Source organism: Arachis ipaensis, chromosome B5 (assembly GCF_059453495.1).
Source record: "Arachis ipaensis isolate K30076 ecotype BB chromosome B5, ASM5945349v1, whole genome shotgun sequence".
Taxonomy (NCBI): Eukaryota; Viridiplantae; Streptophyta; class Magnoliopsida; order Fabales; family Fabaceae; genus Arachis; species Arachis ipaensis.
This window is the reverse complement of record NC_142440.1, coordinates 24,228,636-24,244,738: the sequence shown is the minus strand read 5'-3', so window position 1 is coordinate 24,244,738 and position 16,103 is coordinate 24,228,636. Positions and strand designations below refer to the sequence as shown.

Genomic DNA, 16,103 nt, shown 5'->3' with positions numbered 1-16,103 from the left:
ATAATCTTGCAGGCAGATCTCTTCACATGAAAAAAACTCCTGAAGAAGCTCTTGATTTGATTGAGATGGTTGCTAACAACCAATATCTGTAGTTTTCTGAGAGGACCTCTGTGAGGAAAAGAGTCATAGAATTGGATGCTTTGGACACAATTCTTGCTCAGAACAAGGCCATGTCTCAACAGATTAGTGCTATTACTCAACACTTGGGTGGATTGCAAGTCTTAGCCATCAATACACAAGATACTTCCTATGACATGACTGATGGCTTCCCTCAAGGTGAGAGTTATGATTATGGTCAATTTTCTTGTGAACAGATTAATTACATGGGTAATTCCTCTAGACCCTCCAATAATGATCCCTTTTCTAAGACTTATAATCCAGGTGCAGGAATTACCTAAATTTTGGTTGGAAAAATGAACCATAGAGGCAACAGAATTTCAACAACAATTCTCAGGACAATTTTAATCAGAACAACTTCAACAACCGTCAGTTTCAGCCCTCTCAACCACAACAAGCACCTTCTCATTCTCAAAAATCATCTGACTTGGAATCTATAGTTGCAGAACTCTCCAAGAGTATTCATAGTTTTATGCAGGAAACTAGAGCTTCACTCAAAAACTTGGAGATTCAAGTGGGTCAGTTGAGTAAGCAAGCACCTAAGAGGCCTCCTAACACCTTTCCCAGTGATACAGTGCCTAATTCAAGGAAAGAGTGCAATGCCATACATTTGAGAAATGGTAAGACAGTAGGTTCAGAAGCAAAAGTTAGTGAGGAGCCAGTTGAAAAAGAAACTTCGGAGGAGGCTAAAAGCCAAAAAGAACATGCCCCTCCATGGCATCCGGATAATTGCTTTCCGGTTGATCTTGAGTAATATTCGGCAAAGCTTAAAGCACCTGAAGATGCCATATCCTCAGAGGATTCAGAAGGCCTCTAAAGACAAGCAGTTTTCCAAATTTTTAGAGGTGTTCAGGAAGCTTCAGATCAACATTCATTTTGCAGAGGCCCTTGAGCAAATACCTCTTTATGCTAAGTTTATGAAGGAGTTGTTGACTAATAAGAAGAACTGGAAAGAGAGTGAGACAGTGGTTCTAACAAAGGAATGCAGTGCCATTATTCAGTAGGATCTCCCTGAGAAGATGCAAAATCCGGGGAACTTTTTAATTTCTTGCACCATTGGAGACATCACTATTCAGAGGGCATTATGTAATCTTGGAGCTTGCATCAATCTCATGCCACTTTTCTTGATGAGAAAGCTCCAAATTGATGAGGTAAGACCCACTCGTATTTCTCTTCAACTTACTGGCCGTTCAATTAAGTTTCCTTTGGGAGTTGTTGATAATTTACTTGTGAAAGTAGGACCATTTATTTTTCCTGATGATTTTGTAATACTAGATATGGAAGAGGACAAGAATGCCTCTATTATTTTGGAGAGACCCTTTTTAGCTACAAAGAGAGCCTTTATTGATGTGCAAAAGGGTGAACTGACTTTAAGGGTCAATGAGGAAGAAGTTGTCCTTAATGTGCTTGAAGCTCTGCAACATCCTAGTGATTCTGAGGGATGTATGAGAGTTGATCTTATTGAGCCACTGATTCAAGAGATTTTTGAAGCTGAAGAGCATGATGGTGTCTTGGAACCTTCTCTAGATGATGGTTTGCTTGAGATTGATGATTTACCACCTCAAGAGGGGGAACCACACACCACTAGTAAAGAGGAAGGGCCTCCGAAGCTTGAGTTGAAGCCCTTGCCTCTCTCTTTGAAGTATGCATTTTTAGGTGAGCATGATTCTTATCCAGTGATTATTAGCTATTCTCTGAGGCATGAGGAAGAGGAAGCATTATTACAAGTACTCAAGAGTCACAAAACAGCTCTTGGGTGGACTATTAGTGACTTGAAAGGGATTAGTTCGGCTAAGTGTATACACAAGATTCTACTAGAGGAAGATGCTAAATCGGTAGCGCAACCACAAAGGTGGCTCAATCCAACTATGAGAAAAGTGATCCAAAAAGAGGTTATGAAGCTTTGGGAAGGCAGGATAATTTATCCAATTTCTGACAGTCCATGGGTGAGTGCTGTGCAAGTGGTTCCCAAGAAACGAGGGTGACAGTGGTCAAGAATGAGAAGAATGAGCTTATCCCAAGAAGAAACATCACCGGGTGGCGTATGTACATTAATTACAGGACGCTCAACACTGCAACAAGGAAATATCACTCCCCCTTGCATTTTATTATTTTCTAGATGGTTATTCTGGCTATAATCAGATTGCAATGGACCCTCAAGATCAAGAGAAGATAGCATTCACATGTCCCTTTAGTGTATTTGCTTATCGAAGGATGCCGTTTGGACTGTGTAATGCCCCAGTAACTTTTCAGAGGTGCATGCTTTCCATATTTTTTGACATGGTTGAAAAGTTTATTGTGGTATTTATGGATGATTTTTCTATATTTGGTAATTCTTTTGATTCTTGCTTGAGACACCTTTCCTTGGTCTTGAAATGGTATCAAGAAACAAACCTTATTTTTAGTTGGGAAATTTTTCATTTATGGTAACTGAAGGTATTTGATGAGCGGGTATTTTATACGCTTTTTGATGCTATTTTCCTAGTATTTTTAGTATATTTTGTTAAGTTTTATTATGTTTTAGTAGGTTTTAATGAAAAATTCACTTTTTGGATACTATTTTGAGCTATTGTGATTTTCTTATGATTTTAGGTAAATTTTGGGTGAATTTGGCAAGTTTTGGCAAAGTCTGATTCAGAGATAAGGAAAGCATAGCAGATGTTGTCAAATTCTAACCTCCGTGCATTCAAACGAGCATTTCTAGAGCTATAGAGGTCCAAATGACACATTCTCAATGGCGTTGGAAAGTTAACGTCCAGAGCTTTCCAGAAATATATAATTATTTATACTTTTATTTGAATTGGACTGCCCAAAATGGGCGTTGAGTGCCCAAACTACTCCCTTTCTGACGTTCAACGCCCTAAGAGGACAGAGGCCAGCGTTGAACGCCCAAGCCTGGCGTTCAACACCCCCCAAGGAAGCTCAAGACAGCACATCTTACCCCCTAGTGGGCGTTGGATGCCCACTCGTTCAGGTTAGAAGCCATGCTCAGCCCAAACACTCACTAAGTGGGCCCAAAAGTGGATTTTCGCACCTTTCTGCTTAGTTTATTTCACTTTTGTAATTTTTTATTATTAGATTAGTATATATAAGGGAAGATCACCATTGTTTAGGATATTCTTCACCACATTCGAACCTTTCACATTATTCTCTGTAGAGTATGAGTAACTAAACCTCCTAGGTTAAGGTTAGGAGCTCTACTGATTCCTATAGATTAATGCAATTACTTTTCTACTTCAATCTATGTTTGATTCTATTCTATGATGCACTGTCGTTCTTCATCCTTATGAATTTAGGGTGGAACAAAAGTATGACCCCTGTTCTACATGAGTTCTTTACGAGTCTTGACTCGGATAGTATTGAGTTAAAGCTTGAGAGTGCATCACGGGTTCCAACAAGTTACTTGGGCTAATTGGGATATGTGACATGAAATCCCGTTAGTCAAGGGTAATTGAGGTTCCTGTGGCTCTAAGAGCTAGAATCATAGAGCGTCATTCTCTTATCCAAAAGATCCGACGTTGTCTGTGGCATTTTGAGTAGGATCATCAAGAGATTGAATTGCGCGTGCTTCACCCTCTCCCAGATTGATCTAGCCTGTTCGGGTATTTGGTTTGAATCTGAGAAGATTAATGACCACGACCAATGGCTTAATCACTTACAGCCTTGCCATTGAAGGAATGATTCATCGTTTGAGTAGTTAGTATGACGTGTTAATCCAGAAGAATAAGCATCTCCGAAGCCTTAACTGATTTCTCACTACTGTTTCTATGTTTTAGTGTTATTGCATGTTTATGCACCTACAACAAACAATAACTATCTTTCTATTCTCCTGACTAAGATCTGTAGGAGAACCACAACTTGCTCAATCTGGCAATCCTCGTGGGATTCGACCCTCACTCACCTGAGGTATTACTTAGATGACCCGGTGTACTTACCGGTTCATTTGTGTGAGTCACAAATTCACGCACCAGTATTGTTCTTGGACACCGGATTTCAAGTAAAGGAATTGAGGTTGATAAAGCTAAGGTGGAGATAATTGAAAAATTACCACCACCGACTAGTACAACGGCAATCCAGAGTTTCTTGGGACATGCAGGATTTTATAGAAGATTTATAAAGAATTTTTCTAAAATTGCTAAACCTTTGAGCAACCTCTTGGTTGCGGTATTTCCCTTTTGTTTTGATGATGATTGTTTGCATGCTTTTGAGACTCGAAAGCTAGGCTTATCTCTGCTCCCATCATAGCTCCTCCTAACTGGTATTTACCATTTAAATTGATGTGTGATGCCAGTGATCATGCTATAGGAGCTGTCTTGGGATAGAGACAAGACAAGCTTGTGCACGTCATTTACTATGCTAGCCGTGTGCTAAATGACACACAAAAGAATTACACAACTACAAAAAATAATTATTGCATGTAGTTTATGCTTTTGATAAGTTTAGGTCCTATATGATTGGTTCTAAGGTTATTGTTTTTACTGACCATGCTGCTCTACGTACCTTCTAGCGAAATTGGATGCTGAACCAAGTAGCTAACCATCTTTCAAGAATCGAGCCTGAAGAGAGAAAGCAACAACCTACTCATGTAACTGAAACCTTTCTGGATAAGCAACTCTTTGTGATTCAGAGGGCCCTGTGGTATATGGATATTGCAAACTACAAGGCCATGAGGTTCATCCCCAAGGAGTACACTAAATAGCAGGTTAAAAAGCTTTTAAATGATTCCAAGTACTTCTTGTGGGAAGAACCTTATCTTTTTAAGAGATGCTCAGATGGTATTATCCAGTGTTGTGTTAAAGATGAGAAAACAGAGTAGATCCTCTAGCATTGTCATAGTTCCGAGTAGGGAGGCCACTTTGGTGGTGAGAGGATAGCAACTGAGGTCCTCTAGAGTGATTTTTATTGACCGAATCTCTTTAGAGACTCTTGGAATTTTGTGAGAAACTGTGACAAATGCCAGAGAACTGGGAATCTTTCTAACAATCATGAGATGCCGCAGCAAGGGATATTAGAGATTGAGTTATTTGATGTGTGGGGTATTGCCTTCATGGGGCCTTTTTCCACCCTCATACTCAAACACTTATATTCTGGTGGCGGTTGATTATGTGTCTAAATGGGTGGAAGCCATGGCTTTACCTACTAATGATGCTAAAGTAGTGTTGAGCTTTCTTCAGAGATATATTTTCAGCCGGTTTGGTGTCCCAAAGACACTAATTAGTGATGGAGGAAGTCGCTTCTGCAACAAACAGTTGGACTCACTTCTTCAGAGGTATGGAGTCCGTCATAAGTGGCAACCCCTTATCACCTTCAGACAAGTGGACAGGTTAAGGTCTCTAATAGAGAACTCAAGAGAATTCTGGAAAAGACCGTTAGTACTTCAAGGAAGGATTGGGCTAGGAAGCTTGATGATGCTCTCTGGGCATACCGGATGGCATTCAAGACTCCTATTGGCATGTCCCCATATCAGTTGGTCTTTGGTAAGGCATGTCAATTGCTAGTTAAGTTGGAGCACAGGGCATACTGGGCAACAAAGTTCCTGAACTTTAATGCCAAAGCTACAGGAGAAAAGAGGCTCTTTCAACTGAAGGAGCTTGATGAATTCATAAACTCAGCTTACGATAATGCTAAGCTTTATAAAAAGAAGACAAAGATGTGGCATGACAAGAAAATAGCCACCAGAGTATTTGAACCAGGCCAGAAAGTCTTATTGTTCAATTCAAGGCTCAAGCTCTTTCCCAGGAAGCTAAAGTCTTGGTAGTCAGGACCGTTTGTGATAAGCAGAGTGTCTTAGTTTGGTCATGTAGAGCTCCAGAAAGAGAACTCGGATAAGAGATTCACTGTCAATGGCTAGAGACTGAAGCACTATCTTGGATGCGAGGTTAATCGTCAGAGGTCCGCTCATCTGCTGACTTAGCAGAGTTCACCGTCAAGCTAGTGACATTAAAGAAGCGCTTGTTGGGAGGCTATCCAACCATCTGTATCCTTAAATTTTCCATTTATTTTGAGTTCATTTATTTTATTTAATTTTCCTATAGTTTTTATGCTTTTTACGTGTGTTTTGGTTATGCAAAGTGTTGGAAACAGGAACAAGTGCAATCAGAAAGGAGTTCAGAACATTTTCGAGAGAATTTGCTTCGGTGTCCTGGTGCCAAACAGTGAGAGGATGAGCCGAGACCAGAGATATGAGCAGGTACTTGCAGACATTTGTCTTCTGGGAGCTCAGTGGAGGAGGTTGAGTTCGGATGGGCAGCCGAACCAATTGGGGCGGCATGACCTTAAGCCAATTGCTAGAGATTGGTTGGAGTTCAACCAATGCTCTATTCAACCCACTAGCAACCGCTCTGAGTGCATGGTGGATAGAGCCATCATGATCCACTGTATCATGATCGATTATAATGTGGAGGTGGAGGACATCATTCCACAACAAATATATAGCATCGCCTCCTACTCCTTCACGCATGAGAAGCTAGCCTTCCCTCATCTTATTTACTGGCTTTGTGAGGCCGTAGGGGTCAGATTGGATAATGATTTCCCCATTCCATTGAGTGGCTGATCTCAAAGAAAACTATGGAGCATGCAAGGGAATATGCAAGGGTTCTGAGGAGAGGTCAAGCGGAAGAAGAAGCACAGCAAACTCCTCTACCGCCTTTCATGCCTCAAGGGAACTACTTTCCACCTCAGGAGTATTGGCAGCAGCTGACCTCCTCCCTTGAGAAAATGAGAGTGACTCAAGATAGCCACGACGTCCTCCTCCATCAGATTGTGGTGGAGCAAGAGAGTCAGTGCCATGAGCTTCTCCAAGTGAGGTAAGATATAGGGCGGCTGAGAGGACCACATGGAGCACAGCTTGAGGAGGGAGATGACCTCACCGTAATGACCGAGGTGGTTGAGTTTCTTTCATTTCTATTTCCCTTTCCATATTGCTTATGTTATTTTCCTGTTTTCTGTTTTCTAGTATTCACTATTAGTGTATGATTCCTAGTTTGCTGTTTCTGTCAGTTTTTAGTTACCTTTTAGTTTTAAGTTTTTATTTTCAAATGATGTCTCATGTATGATCCTCAAGAAGTATTCAAAAAAAAAGAGATAAAAGTGGTGCTTTATGTTAAAAGTGGAGTTTATTTTACAATTGTTTTGTCATATTGCATATGGTAGTAGATATATTTGATGATTGTGATTGCATTAAGAGAATTATGTATGAAATTTCTTGAACAAGAGGAATATTGATTATTGAGAGACAAGAGCTTATATAAATGTTATAAAATCTCCAAAGATAAGTAAAAGGTTGATCCTTGAACAAACAAGAATTGAAAAGAAAAAGAAAGAGCAAAAAAAAAAAAAAAAGAAAAATACTGATGAAAAGCTCAAAAAGGAAAGCTAAGTTGCAAAGCTCTGAGCATCAATGGCTGAGATCTAATTATGTGCCTGTGGTGTCTATTGTCCAAGGACGGCTTGGGTGATTAGATCCAAGGGGTGCTTCATCACCCGATAACTTAGACCAACTGGTCTGGGATTATTGGTTGAAAATCCGTTACACAATCCGCCTTGAGACATGACATTTAGCAGTCTAAAGAGGCTCTGGACATCAATGTTTGGGATCAAAATCTCAGTTAAATGCTTGTGGTGCAACCGTGTTAAGGAGAGGCTTGAGGAACTAGATCTTGTGGGGAGCCTCATCACCCGGTAACTTGGATCAACTAATCCGGATTATCGATCGAACGCTCACTATCAAGAGTCGCCCTGAGACGAAGCATTTAGAGTTTTCAATAGAAGAATTCTCTCTAAGTTCAAAGAAAGGAATTCAATGATCAATCAAGACTTAAGGAGAGTGAGGTTTCATAACATCATCCAGGTTCTAGTTCTTTTACGGTATTGACATTCCCAAGTTTTCAAGAAATAGTGAAAAGTGAGGAAGCAATCATGATCACAATATGCTAAATCCCACTCTTAGGACAAGCATGAGCTTCAATGGAACTCCAACTTTTGACCAAACCCACTTTGGTTTTCTAGTGTTTAAGTTGCTTGAGGACAAGAAATACTTTAAGTTTACTGTTGTGATGTGTGAGCATCATTAGTCTCTTTTATATATGATTTCTATGGTATTCTATTGATTTGTTAGAGGATTTTAGTGGATTATATCCCATTGGATGCTACTTTGAGTTTCGGTGATTATTTGTTGATTACAGGTAGCATTCGGATGAAGAATTGGTGATAAATGCATGAAGAAGCAAAGGAGGCTCATGCGTATGCATATGCTGCGTGTACACACGACTACAAGAGGATAACAAGACCAATTTCTCTTTGGACAGGTGGCGTTAAACGCCACGACTCGGCGTTTAGCGCTAAGAGCTTTGTAAAACGTGAAAGAGTTTTTAGACTAGTGGCGTTAAACACCCAGTCACTGGCGTTTATCGTTGGGGCCTTTGGTTCACATGCAAAGCTCACTGTATGGGTGGCGCTAAATGCCTAGTACCCGGCGTTTAGCACCGATAGCATGAATCAAAATGGGGACCACATGTGCAAACAGAATCAACGGAAGGCTGTGGATTCGATTTTGTAAATCAAATAACAATTAGAAAAGGATTTGTTAGGTTTTAATTTAAGTTTAAGTCATTTTCAATTAGGACTATGAATAGGATAGATATTCGCTCTCGCAAAGACTTCTCTTCTCCTAATTTTCATTCTGCAATTTACAGTTTTTCTCTCCTAGGGTTTTCTCTACACCATTAGCTACTAAACCTTCATTGTTAAGGTTAGGATCTCTATTTACTTTGATGGATTGATAATTATTTGTTCCTCTACTCTTGATTAATTCATTGATCTATGTTTGAGAATTGGTTTCACTCTTCATCCTACGAATTAGTGAGTATTGGAAAATAACGCTAATCTAACTTGAATTCTTTTGAATCTTGGAAAAGTTATATCATCAAAATTACAGCTTGAAATCATTTCTCACAACTCTTTAATCATCTGGACTTAATGTGATACGTGACATATAATTGCATCATTTTTAGGTTCTTAGGGTTTATGTGGTTTATAAATCAGAATTTGGACTTAACCTTCTAATACAATTAATTGATCAAGAAATTAACGATTGGTTGGATTAGAGGAGACTGAATTGCGTAGGAATAAGAATTCAAGCACCTAGGGTTTGCCATAAACTAAATCATTTCATGATCAAGGTAGTTAACATTGAATATTAATCCGGATTTTTAAACATTTCCAAAGCCTTAACTCCATTTTCATACCGTTTTCTCAACCATTCATTGTTTGCCTTTTTTAATTTACTGTCTTTTATGCTATTTGACTTCAAAACCCCTCATTTCAACTTGTCTAATTAGAACAATTAATCAATAATTGCTTGCTTAGTCCATTAATCTTCGTGGGATCAACACTTACTCACCTGAGTTTATTACTTGGTACGACCCGGTGCACTTGCCGGTAAGTTGTGGTTAGAAATTCTGCACCACTAATCTAACCTATCCTAACCACCTAAATCCATTAAAATAGAAAATTAAACCAATAAAATAGTTCTATATCAGCTCAGCTCAGTTCAGTTCATACAGGACTATATAAGTATATATTAATAGAACAAGGCTAACACCAAAGATCATATTCAAAACAAGAATGCTTATAAATCAATTACATTCTTATAAAATAAATAAGGAAATTAAAAAACTAATTCAAGTAATTAATAAAACATTATAAAATTCTAAAATTCTAACCAGTATGCTCTTCGTCTTTATGAAGGTCGCCGACCCACCTGTATACCTCGACGACTTGGGCAAAGCCCTGTTATCAACGGTCGTCAGACGACAACACTTGAACCCGTCGTTAACTCTAAAATAGGCCTCCAATTCACGCTTGATGTTTGGAAGGATCCACGATGTCAGGTGGTCTTTTTCCTGATAAACGTCGCTCATCGTCTGCTGAAGTTATTTGGTTGCCCAGTGGTCATCGATCTTTCTGATCATGACATTATGTTCTACATTTCATATGAATTTCAACTGTACAAAATAATTTACCAAGATTAGTTAGTCAAAATAAAATATAGTTCAAATACAGTTAATTAATTCAAACCAAATTGGGTTCTTACACCCCACTTCTGAAACCAGCGCTCTCTGGTCTCAGCCGGAATCTGCGTGTAGGTCGGCCACGGGTGATCGTACATGTACTTAATAACCTCGGATATCTCCTGTGTGCAAGCATTGAGGTTTGGTACAAACCTGTCGGAGAAAAAATCTCACATTAACAAACACATAAGATAAACAAACTTAACATAAACAAACTTAAGATAAACAAACTTAATATTAAAAAATTGAACTCACGACTGCATGCCATCGGGCCAAATCCCCAGTCAGATGACGTGCGGTGTTGAAAGGGCATCCTGCTCGGGGGCATTGGAGGAATCACCGACCACGGGATCTATTGACGTCGTCGCTGCATCTGCAGGGAGCGTAGAAGAAGGAGGCACCTAGTTCGGGTTCAGAACTATGATGAATTGCTGGTCCGATGGACCCACCTATGACGTCACAGGGGTCGATGGGGTAGCCGGGGTAGAAGGCGATGACTGGGCAGCCCTAGGGGATTCAGTGGAAGCCCGCCCTCTACCACGATGACATGACCCACTCGACCTACCTCTGCTACCTGTCGTCATGTCTGTACAACGAATATATTAATAACATAACAAACACCAATAAATAATAACATAAGAAGAAACTCAAGAAATAAAAAATTATTCTAAAGTGTTTTAGTTTAGTAAATTAAAAAAAAAAAAGAAAATTTCATAGTATTTTAGTTTCAAAATAATTAAATTACAACGAATAAGCATTTTTGTTAGTTTAGCAAACTAGCAAGTGCCTAAGAGAAATAAAACATTAATTGCAAAGGAGAATATTTTTTTTTCATAAGAACCAAAATGAATATATACATATATAGTTCTCCTGTAAATGCCATAAATATTTATCATAACACCAACTTAACAAAATTAAAAACATAAACTAAGATCAAGATAATTTTTCAAATTAGCAATTGCACAAAAATATAGCAACCCAACAATTAATTATATTTCAAAAATATAATTTTAATTTTTTCGATTTCACTAAAAATCTTATAAAAATTTTGACAGTCTCCCCTAAAATTTGGATTTCTCCACCTTTCAAGGGTTCCATCCAAACCAAATATCCCTCAACCCTTCTCAATCGGTTAATTTTTTCAATCATTATTAAAGGAATATACAAACAGTTCAATCATTATTGATACAGTCAAACATTTTTTAAACAATTTCAGCAGTAGAAATCAACAAACAGCTCAATAATCCAAAATTTTTCAGCAACCTCAGAGTCTAATCTAACCTATTCTAACATATTCTAACCACCTAAGTCTACTAAAACAGAAAATTAAAATAAATAAACTTTACTAACTAATTAATTAATTTGATATAACAGAATTTGAAATAAACAGAGTTCAAACAAAAAACCTTGAATGCAGAACAAGAGAAAATGGAGAAGAGGGGTGGATGTGCAGTGGCGGCAAAAGTAGAAGCGGTAGGGGCATTGCAGTAGCGGCGGCGGAGGAGGTTGACAGAGGGGAGAGATGAGAAAGTTAGAGGGTGAGAGGGTGAGAGGTTAGAGAGAGAGGAAGGTGAGAAGTTAGAGAGAGAGAGAGAAAGAGAGAATGAATTCGAAATAAAGGGGGAGTTCACAGTTCCAATTTAGGGCACAGTTACCATCGGATTTACCGGCAGATATTTCCGATGCTAACACAGCGCGGATCACCAAGACATAGCGTTCCATTAAACGTGTCTACCATTGGATTCTTCCGACAGTAACTCCGACGCTAAAGTTGGCACCTATTTGTTGTGGATTCCCGCCAAAAGTTACCAGTGCTTTTACTGTCAGAAGTGACTATCCGCCAATAATTATTTGACATGACAAATTCCTCATCAAATTCATCACTAAATCCGACGGTAATCATCGTCGCTAAATCCAACGGTAAATCCGACGGTTCTCAGCGTTTTTTTTCTAGTGTCATGTCTTTTATTTTTTATTTTTGATAAAAAAAATAACATCTAAAAATATTGCTAGCCCATTAATTTTTGGAAATATTATGGACTAAGGTATAATAAGCTCAAACAAATCCAAAATCATATTTATTATCCACAAAAATTCAGTAACCTTTTTTTCGAATGTCCATCACTCCTTTTAAGTAGATCCTTTTATGGTACAATAACTTTACATAAACCAAGTTGGGTTAGCCTAGTGGTTAGCTCACTAGACCTCTCAAGTAAGTATTAAGGGTTCGAATCCCGCCTTGTGTATGCAACAACTCATTGGCCAGCGACAAACCTTTAAATGAAGCTCAGTACCACGGTAGATTAGTCCTTGGCCTGCCGAGTTAGTAGGGGTGGCAATGGGGTGGATAGGGGTGAGCTTTTGCCCTATCCGACCTCGCCCTACCCTACAATAACCCGCATAGAATCTGCCCTACTCCTACCTGCGAATAGTAAAAAGTTGAATCCTAACTCGTCTTGCGGGTACCCGCCCTGCCCCTATAATTATTAAAATCCAACAAATAAAATTAAATTTTAGAATTTATATAACCATCATCACATACATAACATAAATTAAAATAAAATTTTAAATATAATATAATATTATTAATTATTTTACTAACTATTTTACATATATTATATATTCAAATTATATATATTATATATATATATATCGGGACGAGTATTACCTAAATCCGTCCCGCTCCGCCCAAGATCCCGCTTTGCAAAAAATCTATCCAGCATTAGAGTGAATAATTATTCGTCCGAACGGATAGAGACAGAATAAATACCTGTACATTTGAATAGTATTGTTGGAGATAAGTGTGTATGTCCAACAAAATACTATTGTGAATTATTATTATTATTATTATTATTATTATTATTATTATTATTATTATTATTATTATTATTATTATTATTATTTCTTTTTATAAGAATAAACTTTTATAATTTATGATAGTGTCCTTAATTAAAATTAGAAACGAATAATTACGATAGGGATCGTAATAATGAGATATACGTTTTTTGAGTACTTTTAATTTAAATTGTTCTTAATCATAGAATCACTAAAAATGCGACATTAGTGATTCGGATAGATTAATATATATATATAATAGTCTTCATTGGATGAAGATTAATAGATCTCATTTATTAAATTATATATATAAATGGTATATATAGAGATATAACCATTGAACTGACTCACTCTAAGAATTCCTAATGGTTATAGTTACCGTATATTTATCAATAGGATATTCTTATGATGAACATAATATTAGAATTTTCCTTTGAACTGCGACTATCATAATAATTGACAATGTATTTGTTATACTTTGATTCCGGACACCTAACACCCTACGGTGTTAGTTGAATGGACATTGGGTATGATTTAAATACTTGTAGAATTAATGATTAGTCAAAATGGAATCCATCAACTATGGTAATGAGTTTGAGCTCTATGATTATAATGAATGAAATAAACAATGCCTTGGCCAAGGGGTTTGAATGAATTAAGAAATGAGTTTCTTAAGTCATTCATAATTCATTATAATAATGGTAACAAGTTAGAGTTTGACAATTAAACCGTACTCTAAAAGTTAGCCAAGAGCTGAAAAGATGGAAGGAGTTGTATTTTTTGTTCATCTTAGGTTCTTAGTAAAAATATTATTACTTCATACTATCGGGTCGTCAAGGAGCATTGCTAGACGCCAACCTTGATTAGTAAATTTAGTATGACTAATTTACTACCCGCTTAGTATTGAACCTATGGGATCACACACTAACGAGTGTTCTAATCCTTGGTAAATAATCATTTAATTATTATTTTGATTAGATCAAATAAATAATTATATTAATTCAAATAGAATATTATTATATTCTTTGCTAGCACCATGAATATAATAATATGATAATTGAGAATATTAAATAATTAATTATTTATTCTATGATGAGTTTTAAATATGGATAAGATCCAACTGATTCTGTTTCAAATTAAATTGTAATCTGATTCACAAATCAGTCACCAATCTCATACTATATATATGTGTATATGATAAAAGAAAGAACACACAAATTTTTCTTTTACCTCCACATACACAAATATTCCAATTCTTAGTGAAGAATTGCTGGTGCAAGGAGTTGCAAGAAATTTCTCAGTTAAATCCATTGGTCAAGGAGTTGACAACAAGGATCAGTCTCGGTGTGGATACACATAGTACCTTCGTACTATCGAAGGAGAAAGTTTTCATTCACTAGGGTACTCAGGTATTGGCATCTAACCCATCTTATTTCAATAAAGTTTTAAGCACAAAATAGATCAATAGGATTACTTTATTACTTCCGCTGCGTGTTATGAACACTTGTAATCCTACAGTGGTATCAGAGCCATGGCCCTTTTGTGTTTAAAATTTTATTGCAAAAATTTACAGAATTAATAGGATTAATTTAAATTTTGTTATTATAGTGAATGTGATTCCTAATAATAGCATGGGATGCTATTATTAAAATTATAAATTTATATGGGATAAAATTATATGTATGTTAAGGAACATACTGTTATTATTATTTTTATTTATTTATGAAATAAAACTGAAAGGAAAAAAAAGGATAAATAAATTTTATATTTTGTTTACGAAGAGTTACCTGACAACCAGGAAATTCGTACTCAAGGATAAAATTTATATATATGTATTTGATACATGGAATGAATTAATTTTTACTTGAACCTAGACAATCTAGGGGTATAAAATATAATTCAATTAAATAATAACCTGACAACTAGGTAATTATTTGGGATTAAAATTGTATGTGATACATTTAATCATCTGTTTAAAAATGTATGAGTAATGACTTGACAACTAAGATACTCATTCATGATTTTAAATATTTTTTAACACTTAATTTAAGAAATAAAGATTTCTTAATTTTCTATAATAATAATTATTGTAGAAAGTGTTATTTGTATGTGTGAATACGTACTTATATTTGTTTTTTTTTTTGGATTCATGAAAAATATGTCTACTCTATCACTGCGTGGCATACTTGAAAATAACAAATTGGCTGGAGCCAATTATGATGATTGGTATCGCAATTTGAGAATTGCTCTCATGCATGAAAGGCTAATTGATATAATCGATAAGCCTGCTGTAACGGCCCCAGTTCCTAAAGAGGATGGAAGTATTGATAATGATGCAACCAAGCCTTATGAGAAGTACTTGGAAAATTGTCTTACTGCCAAATGCATCATTCTGGCATCCATGGGTTCTGATCTTCAAAGGCAACATCAGGATATGGATCCACCAACTATTGTTGAACATCTTAAGAAGATGTATGGTGCACAAAGTAAGACGGCCCGATATCAATTGTCCAAAACTTTGTTTAGATCCACACTTGATGTGGACTCTCCTGTTGGACCACATGTTCTTAAGATGATTGATCTTATTGAACAACTTGAGAAGTTGGGATGCAAATTGGGCAAAGAACTTTCACAAGATTTGATCTTGCAATCTCTTCCAGAAACCTTTTCACAATTTATTGTTAGCTTTAATATGATTAAAGTAAGCTGTGATTTTCATAAAATGCTCAACATGCTAATTGATTATGAGAATCAAATTGCATCTGAAAAAAGAAAGGAGTTGCTATGGTAGTTGGCAGCTCTTCTAAGAAGAAAGGAAAGTGGAAAGCAAAAGGAAATGGAAAGAATAATTTTAAAAGAAAACCCATGGCACCTAAAGGTGGTGTGACCAAACCCAAGGGCAAACAAGAAAAGACTGACAAAAATGATGATGAACACTTTTATTGTAAAGGCAAAGGTCATTGGAAAAGAAACTGCAAGGAGTACCTTGCTTCTTTGAAAACCAAAGAGGAAGGTAAGACATGCTTGAAAACAGTTTTTATGATTTCTTTAGCTACTATTAATTCTTCTATATGGGTATTA

At 36.8% G+C, this 16,103-nt stretch overlaps 1 protein-coding gene across 1 annotated transcript; it reads left to right on the top strand.

Annotated features, from left to right (window-relative positions):
* Positions 1-15,180: 15,180 nt before the first annotated feature.
* LOC107640374 (uncharacterized) lies at positions 15,181-15,813 on the top strand. The gene has a single exon (XM_016343898.1). The coding sequence runs from the start codon at positions 15,181-15,183 to the stop codon at positions 15,811-15,813; it is 633 nt and encodes a 210-aa protein (XP_016199384.1).
* The last annotated feature ends 290 nt before the right edge of the window (positions 15,814-16,103 follow it).